This window comes from Pleurodeles waltl, chromosome 2_2 (genome assembly GCF_031143425.1).
Source record: "Pleurodeles waltl isolate 20211129_DDA chromosome 2_2, aPleWal1.hap1.20221129, whole genome shotgun sequence".
Taxonomy (NCBI): Eukaryota; Metazoa; Chordata; class Amphibia; order Caudata; family Salamandridae; genus Pleurodeles; species Pleurodeles waltl.
In genome coordinates this window covers 256,621,603-256,634,723 of record NC_090439.1, presented here as the reverse complement: position 1 = coordinate 256,634,723, position 13,121 = coordinate 256,621,603, and the positions used below count along the sequence as shown (strand labels likewise).

The window sequence follows — 13,121 nt, the reverse complement described above, 5'->3', positions numbered from 1 at the left end:
CACTTCCCTATATGCAAGTATCTTTCAATATTTTGTCCCTCAATATTCTGTCTTTGATATTAGTAAGCCACAATATTGTTGGTGTCACTAATCAGTAGGATAATCAATTTGGCAGCCACTTTACCACTCCACTGAGTGCCCATTAAAAAGGGGTCAGTCCATTTCAAATAATCCCTTAAAATTGCTTCTACCAAACCATGATACGATAGACCACTCAGGTTGTAGCCATCATTTCTCACATATTAATGGAAAGGCAGTGAAGTACTCTGCGTGCTCAGACTCTTAGGCCAGAGTAGCATGATAGCATGGCAGATGAAGAACTGAGGAAATACTTAAAACATTGGGTACAACTTGACATTCTGTTCTTATACTATTCAAAAATGTACCTATTTTGTGTTTGGGTGCCCCAAAGCAACTGCAGATGGCATCTCACTAGGCTTTCTGGAGGGCTGTTTGCTTTTGTCAGGAATGATAGAGTAGTGTCTCATAAAACCATCTCTTTTTTGGAAGTATGAGCTTTTCAATGCTGGTGAACTGGGCATCTTACTAGCTGCCACTTTTCTTGAACTGGCAGTCATCATCAGTGGTCATTACTGATAAAGTGGAAATGTCTAGTGATGGCTCCTTTGGCAGTTATGGACATTATATTGCATCCTTCAGGCATCTCTGGGAAAAAGGGTTGGATTGTGAACTGTGTGGGAGAGCTATAATTACTTTTTGGTTCTCTATTAAAGTTGAGAAATACATACAATAAACACGTTTTCATTGTCTGAATCGGGATTTGCTCTCGCCTTTTAAAAGTTGCACACTTTTACTGTGGGCACAGATTTATGTTCCTGTTAAAAATGGGGTCTCCAGTTGGTAGTCAGGTTACACCCTTTCCAAGTGGGGACCCTCACTTTAGTCAGGGTAAGGGCGATACACAGCTCGGATTACCCCTGCTCACACCTTGGCAGCATGGCACAAGCAGTTAGGCTTATCTCAGAGACTATGTGTAAAGTATTTGTACAAAACACACACAGTAAAACAGTGAAAACACCACAAAAGGACTCCACACCAGTTTAAAAAAATAGGTAATACTAATCTTAATCAAACAAGACCAAAACAACAAAAGTGCAACATACAAAAGCAAAGATACAATTTTTTTAAATAAAAATAGTCTTAATCCAAATAAATCAATAGATGCACTGTTTTAGCACAAAGTACCTGGTATGCGTCAAAGATAAAGAAAAGACAGTGATGCATTGATTCCGTACTCACAACTGAGGCCGTTTGTTGATTCTTTCTTCGCACTGGAGGCCATGTGTTGATTCTTTTCTTGTAAGGGGTGGCCGTGCGTCAATTCTGGATGCACAGTCCATGCAGGGATGTTGAAGAGTTTGAGGCCCAGTGTCCGTGCATGGAAGTTTCCGATGCCCTGTACACAGAGTCGGAAATGAGAACAGGCACTGTGTCAAATTTTCAGCTGCAGGACGGAACGTGTGTCGATTTGTCTGATGCGCACACACGCTGTGAGTGGATTTTTCCCCGCAGGTTACCAGCTTCTACTTCTAAGGGCCCAGGGACTGGATTTGGCACCACTTAGCAAGTCAGGACTCGCAGCAGAAGAACCCAGGCACTGGAAGATGAAGAATTTGATGTCTCTGAGACTTCAGAGCAGGGGGAAGCTCAGTCCAAACACTTGGAAAAACATCACAAGCAGGATTCAGGAAGCAAAGTCCGGTTATTTCCATCTTTAGGCAGAAGCAGCAGCAGCAGGTCAGCACAGCAAAGCAACACGTAGGTCCTCCTCAAGCATCAAGCCCTTTTCCTTGGCCTTCTTGTCCTCTTTGGCAGAGGTTCCTCTTGATCCAGAACTAATCTGAAAATCTGAGGTTTTGGGTCCACTACTTATATTCATTTCTGCCTTTGAAGTAGGCAAACCTCTCAGGAAGGTCTCTGTTCTTCACAAGATCCTGCCTTGCCCAGGCGTGCCCCCAGACACACTCCAGGGGGTTGGAGTCTGCATTGTGTGAGGACAGGCACAGCCCTTTCAGGTGTAAGTGTCAGCTCCTTCCTCCCCACTCTGGCCCAGGAGACTCATTAGGATATGCAGGACACTCCCCAGCTCCCTTTGTGTCACTGTCTTGTAGGAATTCACAAACAGCCCAACAGTCAGTCTGACCAAGACGTAGGTTCCACAGAGAGGCAGAGGCACAGAATCTTTAACAAAAAAAACACCCATCTCTCTATCTGTTCCCAATCGGAAACTGCACTTAAAAGATATTGAAAGACAGTCCCCATGTTAACCAATGAGAGAGATAGGCCTTGCAATAGTGAAAACCAAATGTGGCAGTATTTGACAATCAGGACATGTCGAACACATCAGTACATGTCCTACCTTTTACATACATAGCCCCCTGCCCGTGGGGTTACCTAGGGCCTACCTTGGGGGTAACCTACATATATTAAAAGGAAAGATTTGGGCCTGGCAAGTCGGTGCACTGGCCAGATCGAATTGTCAGTTTAAAACTGCACACATAGACACTGCAGTGGCAGATATGAGATATGTTTACAGGGATACTCATGTGAGTGGCACAATCAGTGCCCTAGGCCCACTAGTAGCATTTGATTTAGAGGCCATGGGCACATCTAGTGCAATTTACTAGGTACTTACTAGTACATCAAATATGCCAATCATGGATAACCAATCAACAATACAATTTAGATAGAGAGCACTTGCACTTTAGCACTGGTTAGCAGTGGTAAATTGGCCAGAGTATCAAAACCAGCTAAAACGAATTACATCACAGGATCCAAACACAGGTGGTCAGAAGCAAAAAATACTAGAAACCATGTCAAGAGCTGTCAGGTCTAACAGTTCTGGATGAAATAAGAAGTTTATTGAGGTGAGGTAATGGGACTGGAGTATTTGCAGACTGCCTGTCCATGCTCTCACGTTTGCATCATCGCACCTTACTCAAAAGCTGCATATTAGAAAAACACACATATTTAATGAAACAATTTTTTCAATGATGCACACAACTGTGTCCATCATTAAACACAATATGTAACTAAGAAGACAGGAAGACTCTGTGTTGTCTTTAGAAAATATTAAAAGTTGACATTTATATATTTTGGTCCAGTACCTGACATGCGTGTGCCTCCTGACATACAAGTTGTGGAAATTGTTTGTGTTTTCTAGTTGTCCAGCTCTTGGTCCTTGTAATCTCTGAATGATCTCAGCCTTCATTTCCATTGCAATGTGGGCAGGAAGAAGAGAAAGCAACAGGCGTTCCTGTGTGGGAAGATAAAACTTAACTTAGCACATTTCTTTAAATACAGCTACATTTGCTTTTTTTGCTTCAAAAAATAGACAATCTGTGTGTCATTTTTTTTAATGATAGTTAAGACATTTTGCAGACAAAATATTCAGTAAACTATTTAAAATGTAACTTTTGTATTTTTTCTGATTTAGATCTGGTTAAAATTAAGGCGGTTAGAATCCTGTCTTTTCACGTGGAGCTGCAAAACATTGCTCTTCTTGAAATTGGGTGAAATCCCACTCATGGTGAAGTCTGCATGCTTGGTCAACCACATGTGATGGCTTGGTTCTGTGAAATGCCCTGCCCATCAATGACAGGGCATCCACTGGCAGGGAATAATTAATTGGTGACATTGGTCATCCTAACCCAATATCAAATAAATGGTAGTTTCTGAGCAGTAGACAGTTGAAAACTTGATGCTCGCTGTGAAAAAATAAGAATGTTTGTTGGGGGTTGGGGTTTGAGCTGTTCCAAGGCAACAGCCACAATCCTTGTCAGAGGGAACCACACAAATTCAATAAATTAAGGTGTGCTTAACCATTCTGTAGCTTGGCAGGCTTAACTTAGAGTGTTATGAATGGGGTTTTTGGTTGGCAGTCAGGTTACCCCCTGTCCAAGCAAGAACCCTCACTCTAGTCAGGGTAAGTCACACACAATCCAAATTATCCTGTGCCCACCCTCTGGTAGCTTGGCACTGAGCAGTCAGGCTTAACTTAGAAGGCAATGTGTAAAGTATTTCTGCAATAAATCATACAATAACACCATATAGCACCACAAAAATACACCACAGAGTGTTCAGAAAAATATATAACATTTATCTGGATATTTGTAGGTCAAAACGATAAAAGATGCAATATGAATTTGTAAAGATATCACTGAAAAGTGATATAAAGTGTCTTAAGTCTTTAAAAAGCAAACAAAGTCTCTTTCAAGCACAAAGTACCTGGTTTGTAGTGGAAAACCTTCGCAGAGGGCCGCAGAGGAGGAGATGCGTGGAAAAATGGTGTGTGCGTCAGTTTCGCCCCTGCACACACGGACTTGCGTCGTTATTTTTCACGTGGGGATACGTGCGTCGCTCTACGGGAAGAAAAATGGTGTGTGCGTCAGTTTCGCCCCTTCACACACGGACTTGCGTCGTTATTTTTCACTCGGGGAAGATGTGCGTCGCTTTCCGGCCCACGGACCGTCTCCTTCTATGGATCGTGGGATTACCAGATGTCCCGGGGTCTATGCCTGGATTCCTCGGCTTGTTATCCGGCTGCGTGTCATTCCGGGAGGCTGACCGTGGAATTTTCTTTCTCACGACAGGTGTCGCATCGATTTCCTCTCTGGAAGTCGGGCGGCGTTGTACATGCGAGGCTGTGTGTCGAAGTTCCGGTCGCACGGCAGGCGTCGCGTCGAGCGGCATCTTTCTGGATCGTCGTGCGGTGAATTTCTCACTGCGCTGTGCGTCAAATTGTTCGGTGCACGAGGAGTCCAAATGAAAAAGAGAAGTCTTTTTGGTCCTGAGACTTCAGGGAGCAGGAGGCAAGCTCTATACAAGCCCTTGGAGAGCACTTTTGCAACCATACAAGACTTCAGCAAGGCAGCAGGCCAACAGCAAGGCAGCAGTCCTTTGTAGAAAGCAGACAGGTGATTCCTTTGAGCAGTCAGGCAGTTCTTCTTGGCAGGCTGCAGGTTCTGGTTCAGGTTTCTTCTCCAGCAAGTGTCTGAGGTGGTAGGGCAGAGGCCCTGTTTTATATCCAAATGTGCCTTTGAAGTGGGGGAGACTTCAAAGAGTGGCTAAGAAGTGCACCAGGTCCCCTTTCAGTTCAATTCTGTCTGCCAGGGTCCCAGTAGGGGGTGTAGCAGTCCTTTGTGTGAGAGCAGGCCCTCCACCCTCCCAGCCCAGGAAGTCCCATTCAAAATGCAGATGTATGCAAGTGAGGCTGAGTACCCTGTGTTTGGGGTGTGTCTGAGTGAATGCACAAGGAGCTGTCAACTAAACCCAGCCAGACGTGGATTGTAAGACACAGAAAGATTTAAGTGCAAAGAACTGCTCACTTTCTAAAAGTGGCATTTCTAGAATAGTAAAATTAAATCCAACTTCACCAGTCAGCAGGATTTTGTATTACCATTCTGGCCATACTAAATATGACCTTCCTACTCCTTTCAGATCAGCAGCTACCACTTCAATAATGTGTGAGGGCAGCCCCAATGTTAGCCTATGAAGGGAGCAGGCCTCACAGTAGTGTAAAAACGAATTTAGGAGTTTTACACTTCTAGGACATGTAAATTACACAGGTACATGTCCTGCCTTTTACCTACACAGCACCCTGCTCTAGGGGTTACCTAGGGCACACATTAGAGGTGACTTATATGTAGAAAAAGGGGAGTTTTAGGCTTGGCAAGTACTTTTAAATGCCAAGTCGAGGTGACAGTGGAACTGCACATACAGGCCTTGCAATGGCAGGCCCGAGACAAGGTAAAGGGGCTACTGAAGTGGGTGGCACAACCAGTGCTGCAGGCCCACTAGTAGCATTTAATCTACAGGCCCTGGGCACATATAGTGCACATGACTAGGGACTTATAAGTAAATTAAATAGTCCAATCGGGTATGATCCAAGATTACCATGTTTAAAGGGAGAGAGCATATGCACTTTAGCACTGGTTAGCCATGGTAAAGTGCGCAGAGTCTAAAAGCCAGCAAAAACAGAGTCCAAAAAGTGGAGGGAGGCAGGCAAAAAGTTAGGGGTGACCACCCTAAGGCATGTCAGGTCTAACATGTGTCCCCTCCAGCTGAAAGTGGGGAGAGCTACCCGACCTCCTCAGAGCTCTCATCGCTAAGGCGGAAGTATCTGGAGAGAGCATCAGCATTGGCGTGGTCAACCCCTGGGCGATGCTCCACTGTAAAGTCCATCCCCTGTAGGGAAATAGACCACCTCAAGAGTTTTGGATTCTCACCCCTCATCTGCATGAGCCATCTGAGGGGCCTGTGGTCTGTCTGAATCCGGAATTGAGTCCCAAACAGGTAGGGTCTTAGCTTCTTTAGTGCCCAGACCACAGCAAATGCTTCTCTCTCAATAGCACTCCATCTCTGTTCCCGTGGTAATATTCTTCTGCTAATAAAGACTACTGGTTGGTCTGAGCCCTCCTCATTTAGCTGTGCTAGAACAGCCCCTATGCCATGCTCCGAAGCGTCTGTCTGCACAAGAAATTCCTGGGAGTAGTCAGGGGCCTTGAGCAAGGGGGCCGTGCACATGGCTTCCTTTAGAGAATCAAAGGCTTTCTGACAAGCCTCTGTACAATTCACCAACCTAGGTTGTTTCTTGGAAGTGAGTTCTGTCAAGGGGGGCACAATGGTACCATAGCCCTTAACAAATCTGTGGTAGTATCCAGTGAGGCCCAAAAAGGCTCTCACCTCCGTCTGTGTTCTAGGTGGTTGCCAGGCCTTGATAGTTTCAATCTTGGCCTGGAGTGGCTGCACCTTGCCACCACCTACTAGGTGTATCAAGTGCACCATGGAACCCTGCCCAATCTGGCACTTACTAGCCTTGATGGTCAGGCCTGCCTGTTGCAGAGCCTGAAGCACCTCCTTGAGGTGGAGCAGGTGTTCCTCCCAGCTGGAGCTGTAGACAGCTATGTCGTCCAGGTAAGCTGCACAGTAGGCATCTTTACCAGCTAGGACCCCGTTAACCAACCGTTGGAAGGTAGCGGGGGCATTTTTCAGCCCAAATGGCATCACCCTGAATTCGTAATGGCCATCAGGGGTGGAAAATGCTGATCTTTCTTTAGCCCCCTCAGTCAGGCCGATCTGCCAGTACCCTGAAGTAAGATCGAACGCACTCAGGAACTTGGCAGCACCTAGTCTGTCAACGAGCTCATCAGCTCGGGATGGGGTGAGCATCAGTCCCGGTAACTGAGTTGAGACCCCGGTAGTCCACACAGAACCGGAGTTCTGGCTTCGCAATGGGACAGTAGCCTTAGGAATCAATACCACAGGACTGGCCCAGGGATTACTGGATTTCTCAATAACCCCTAAAGTCAACATCTTAGAGACCTCCTCCTTGATGTTGGCCTTCACCTTATCCGACAACCTGTAGATTTTGTTCTTCACAGGGGTACTGTCACCTGTGTCAATGTCATGAACACAGAGGTGGGTCAGTCCAGGAGTAAGGGAGAACAGGGGGGAGAACTGCTCTAACAGCTCATAGCAGTCTCCTCCCTGGGTTAGAGTCAGGGAGTCAGATAGAATGACGCCCTCCACTGACCCATCCCCATCTTTGACAGAGAGGAGGTCGGGGAGAGGTTCACTCTCCTCTGCCATGCATTCATCTGTGACCAGAAGCATACTGATTTCAGACCTCTCAAAGTGAGGTTTGAGCCGGTTGTGATGGAGGACCCTTAGGGGGTGCCTAGGGGTCTTGAGGTCCACTAGGTAAGTGGCCTCCCCTTTACGCTCCTTGATCTCAAAGGGGCCAGTCCAGCGGTCCTGGAGAGCCCGGAGCTCTACTGACTCCATCACCCAAACTTTGGGGGTCATTACGACCTTGGCGGTATAAGGCGCTTACCGCCGTACAGAAGACCGCCAATACACCGCCGCGGAATTCCGCCACAGCTATTATGACACACATCTCGGAATCCGCTGAAATTCAGACACCCACACAACACCGCCACACCAAAGGTCAGCGATAAACATGCGGAAACAAATCCTCCACCTCCACGCCAACAGAAACACGCCCATGCTATTACGACCCACGAATCCACGTGGCGGTCTTTCAAATGCGGTATTCCATTGGCGGTACACACCGCTGTGCTCAAAATACACACACATCTACAAAACACCGCCACTTGGACAATTACAAATACACACACCTGATACACATACACACACCACTCCCACACACCCATTACTATATAAAACACACACCCACATCACACACAAACCCCTACGACCACAATTTCTGTGAGAAGGCCAGAGAGAGACAGCACAGAATAGAGAACCCCATCACACAGAGGCACACTACACCATCACCCACACAACACCCATGCACAAAACACCACATACCACAACACTCACCACACTCATCAACACATACACCACCCCACACATCACACACACCACCCCATGGCACGCCAAAGACACCCCCGCTTCTCCGAGGAGGAGCTCAGGGTCATGGTCGAGAAAATCATCCGGGTAGAGCCACAGCTATTTGGCTCACAGGTACAGCACACATCAATAGCCAGGAAGATGGAGCTATGGCAAAGAATAGTCGACAGGGTCAACGCTGTGGGACAGCACCCAAGAAATAGGGAGGACACCAGGAAGAGGTGGAAAGACCTACTGGGGAAGGTGCGTTCCACAGTATCCAGGCACCACATCGCGGTACAGCGGACTGGCGGCGGACCCCCACCTCCTCCCCCACAACAAACAACATGGGAGGAGCAAGTCTTGTCCATCTTGCATCCTGAGGGCCTCGCAGGAGTCGTTGGAGGAACGGACACTGGTAAGTCAAATTTTAACTATCATATCCCCCCCCTACCTGCATGCTATCACACACCCCCACCCTCACACCCTCCCCTATTACTCCATATCCTCACCTATCTACCCATGACACCAACCACCCATCCCAACCCCAAGACCTGCATGACATAACTAAGCATGGATACCCATCACTAAAGCATGCACACTGCACAGACCCACAACACCCCCCAACCATCACCACACAAGCCCCCACACAGGAATGCCTGCACTGGGGTACACGCACACCCAAACATTGCACATCATGAAACACACACATGCAATAATCATGTACTCATACCCACGCAGGAACCCGAAGGAACGTCACCACACCAGAGGGTCCAGACAACACCACTCCACCCCCAGAAGAGGCCCACAGTGACGACAGCAGCTCTGCCCCACTGGATCTTGATGACCAGCCCGGACCATCGTGGGCCTCAGGACAGTCGGTTCCCCTTGCCCAGCCACAGCCCAACACCGAACTGCCACCCTCTGTGAACACCAGCACAGCACCCACCCAATGGGCCCAAATCTCCCTACCCAGGAGAGGTGTCCACCACTACAGGGCACACAGGCTAACCCAACACCCCAACAACAACAGAGACCTGGGGGCAGTGGTAGTGGGCACACAGTCCAGGGGACGGAGGCACAGGAACACAGGGGAACTGGAAGGTCTGCTGTGCGACAGAGGGAGGACAGGCCAAGGGAACCTACTCTCAAGGAGGCCCTCTCCTCTATCATGGGAGCATACCACCACTCCCAGGAGACGATGGCTACGGTACTGGGCAAGTTGCAGGAGACCCTGCGTCTGCAGGAGGAACAGTATTTGGGGTTCAGGGAGGCGCTCAGGACCATCGGCTCCGCCCTGGGCACCATTGTAGGGGTGCTGACGGACATTCAAAAGACCTTGAGGGACACCGTGGCACTCCAAGGGGCCCCTGACACTAGCCAGGACGATGAACTGCCCACCACCTCCGCCGGCGCTAGTGGACAGGACGCCCCACCACAGGAATAACACACCAGCACCCCATCCCCTGCAGATGGACAACCACCACGCAAGCGGGCCCTGAGATCAAGGAACAGGACAGAGCAAGATGGCAAGACCCCCGCCAGGAAATAAGACCAGCCTGATCGTCCTCCCACTGTCCCACTTTGTTACCCTGTCCAAATCGGAACTGCCCCAGCTCCACTTCCAATGGCCAGATGTGCAATGTACCTGTGAGACTAATAGACTGGACTCTGCCATGGACATTCCTCCACCATCACCCATCCCCATTTCACAACCCCCCTTCATTGTTATGCACTTAAATAAACACCCTTGAAACACTAATAAAACTGGAGCCAGTCAATGATTGTGAACTGTGTATTGTCAATTACAGTGTTAAAAAAGGTGACCCATTGGAAGGCCAACATACCAATGTCACACATCACAAGCCTTTCAAGGGTGCAAGCTGTTGACACGTAGGTTACCACATTAGTGAAACTGAAGTGGAAGGGGGCAACTCAGTTAACAAATAGGGAGTGAAATGTAGGTACAGGATAGAGGTAGACGTGTGAAAGTTAATATTATGTGAAACATGAAAATGTACTCACCTGTGTCTCACTGAAAATATTGCTGTATGACTGACTCCCTGTTGTCGTTTTCATCTTCATCAGCTTCATCCTCATCACTGTCCACAGGCTCCACAGGCTCCCCCGCTGCAACAACACCGTCATCTGGATCATCCTCCTGCAGAAAAGGCACCTGGCGTCGCAATGCCAAGTTATGGAGCATGGAGCAGGCGATGATGATGTCGCACACCTTCTTCGGTGAGTAGAATAGGGATCCACCTGTCATATAGAGGCACCTGAACCTGGCCTTCAGGAGGCCGAAGGTCCGCTCGATCACCCTCCTAGTCCGGCCATGGGCCTCATTGTACCGTTCCTCTGCCCTGGTCCTGGGATTCCTCACTGGGGTCAGTAGCCATGACAGGTTGGGGTAACCAGAGTCCCCCAATAGCCATACACGGTGCCTCTGGAGTTCACCCATCATATCAGGGATGCTGCTATTACGCAGGATGTAGGCGTCATGCACTGAGCCAGGGAACATAGCATTTACCTGCGAGATGTACTGGTCTGCCAAACAGACTATCTGGACATTCATAGAATGATAACTCTTCCTGTTCCTGTACACCTGTTCATTCCTGTGGGGAGGGACCAGAGCTACATGGGTCCCATCAATGGCACCTAGGACGTTGGGGATATGCCCAAGGGCATAGAAGTCACCTTTCACTGTAGGCAAATCCGCCACCTCAGGGAAAATGATGTATCTCCTTACGTTTATCAGCAGGGCAGACAACACTCTGGACAACACGTTGGAAAACATAGGCTGGGACATCCCTGATGCCATGGCCACTGTTGTCTGAAAAGACCCACGTGCAAGGAAATGGAGCACTGACAGCACTTGCACGTCAGGGGGGATTCCAGTCGGATGGCGGATTGGTGACATCACGTCTGGCTCCAACTGGCTACGTAGTTCCTGGATTGTGGCACGGTCAAACCGGTAGGTCACGATGACATGTCGCTCTTCCATTGTCAACAGGTCCACCAGCGGTCAGTACACCGGCGGATTCCGCCATCTTCCAATATGTCCCAACTGATGGTGCCTAAGAAGGACAACAGCGAAGAAACTGTCAGCATTCCTCCAGGTATGTACCCACAGTCACACACAAGACTACAACAGACAATTAACCCATCCGGGAACGGTTTTGAGTGTAGGCCTCGGTATGTGTGACGCAGTAGTAATTGAAGCCATGTGGGCCCCTGAAATGGCGGCTGCCTGACCTCTAAACTGGGACAATGGAATTGTGGGGTAACTGCTCTGGCGTTGGACACCGTCGCGGTAGGCGGTCGTAGAGCGCGGCGCAATGCTGCATTGGTTAACATTGGACCCTATGGGTCCCAGGAGCCAATGAACATGTGCGCTGGCGGTGATGATGCGCCCGCCGCGGACGTCACCGCTGCGGACGTCACCACCATTTTCTATCTCTTCAATCACTAGATACCTAACCTTCGACAGGAGAGGACCTACACTGCTAGTGCTGCTGTGACCTCGGTCTGGAAGTGACGATGGCTGCTGCGTCTGGGGAAAGGGCCCCTGCCTTCACTGCACAGGAGTTGGAGAAACTTGTGGATGGGGTCCTCCCCAGCACACGCTACTCTACGGTCCTCCAGACCAACAGGTTAGTACACAGGGAGAACGTTGTATGGGCTAGGCTTGGGTGGAGAGGGCTGGGTGGATGAGGGAAGGGGGCAGAGTACATGGAACAGTTATGCATGGGGATGAATGGGCCACAGGGATAGAGTTGGGAGGGGGCCAATCACAACGACGGTGCAGTAGGTAATGACTGTTCCTCTTTCCTTGTGCATGTCATGTAGGTCAGCGCCCACCAGAAGAGGGACATTTGGCGTGCCATCGCCAAGGAAGTCCGGACCCTGGGGGCCCACCAGAGACGGGGCACCCACTGCCGTAAGAGATGGGAGGACATTCGCCGCTGCACCAAGAAGACGGCGGAGGCTCAGCTGGGGATGGCCTCCCAACGTGGGAGGGGTGCCTGTCGCACCATGACCCCCCTGATGTTCCGGATCCTGGCGGTGGTCTACCCGGAGTTGGATGGGCGCTTAAGGAGATCACAGCAGACACAAGGGGGTGAGTACAACCTCATCCTATGGACTTTGCGTGCAGTGGAGGTGTCTGGGTGGGGGTGGTGGGCTGTGGGTGTCCCTAGGCCAGGGCGAGTAAGGTAGGCAAGGCCCCTCCATTATGTAGGCCATGTGGCACTCTACCCCAGCTCAAAACAGAGGGAAGTTGATGTATAGTTGCCCCTTTGCCATCCATGTGGGAAGATTACTACCATTGCCATGTAGGTCATATCCCAGAAATAGCATGTGCAGAGGGCAGGAGAACGGAGTAATGCATGGGGCTGCTGCGTCTGTCTTGTCCGCCAACGGTAGCGGTAGGCCATGCACTAAAACTCTCTTTCTTCTGTCTCCCCCCTTTTCCTGCTCTCCCTGTCCTTTTGTACATCAGCATCAACAGGCGGAGGTACAATGGCACCGGAGCACGAGGGAGCTGCATCCCACATGGCCATGGAGGGCCACACCACAGACTCTGAATTCACCAGTGGGACGGAGGGCGAGGGGAGCTTCATGTCGGCCACCAGATCACCAACCAGCGACACAGACTCGTCCGCCGATGGGAGCTCCCCTGTGGTGGCGGCACCATCTGTGCCCCCCACTTCTACAGGTACAGCCGCCACCTCCCCTACCAGCACCGC

At 49.6% G+C, this 13,121-nt stretch overlaps 1 protein-coding gene across 1 annotated transcript in view; it reads right to left on the bottom strand.

The window, feature by feature from the left end:
- Window positions 1-13,121, bottom strand: part of ADCY2 (adenylate cyclase 2) — a 4,811,883-nt gene that overhangs the window by 1,986,595 nt on the left and 2,812,167 nt on the right. Inside the window, exon 5 of the mRNA XM_069219709.1 lies at window positions 3,129-3,277. Coding sequence (XP_069075810.1) covers window positions 3,129-3,277 — 149 coding nt within the window. The remainder of the gene's footprint in view (window positions 1-3,128; window positions 3,278-13,121) is intronic.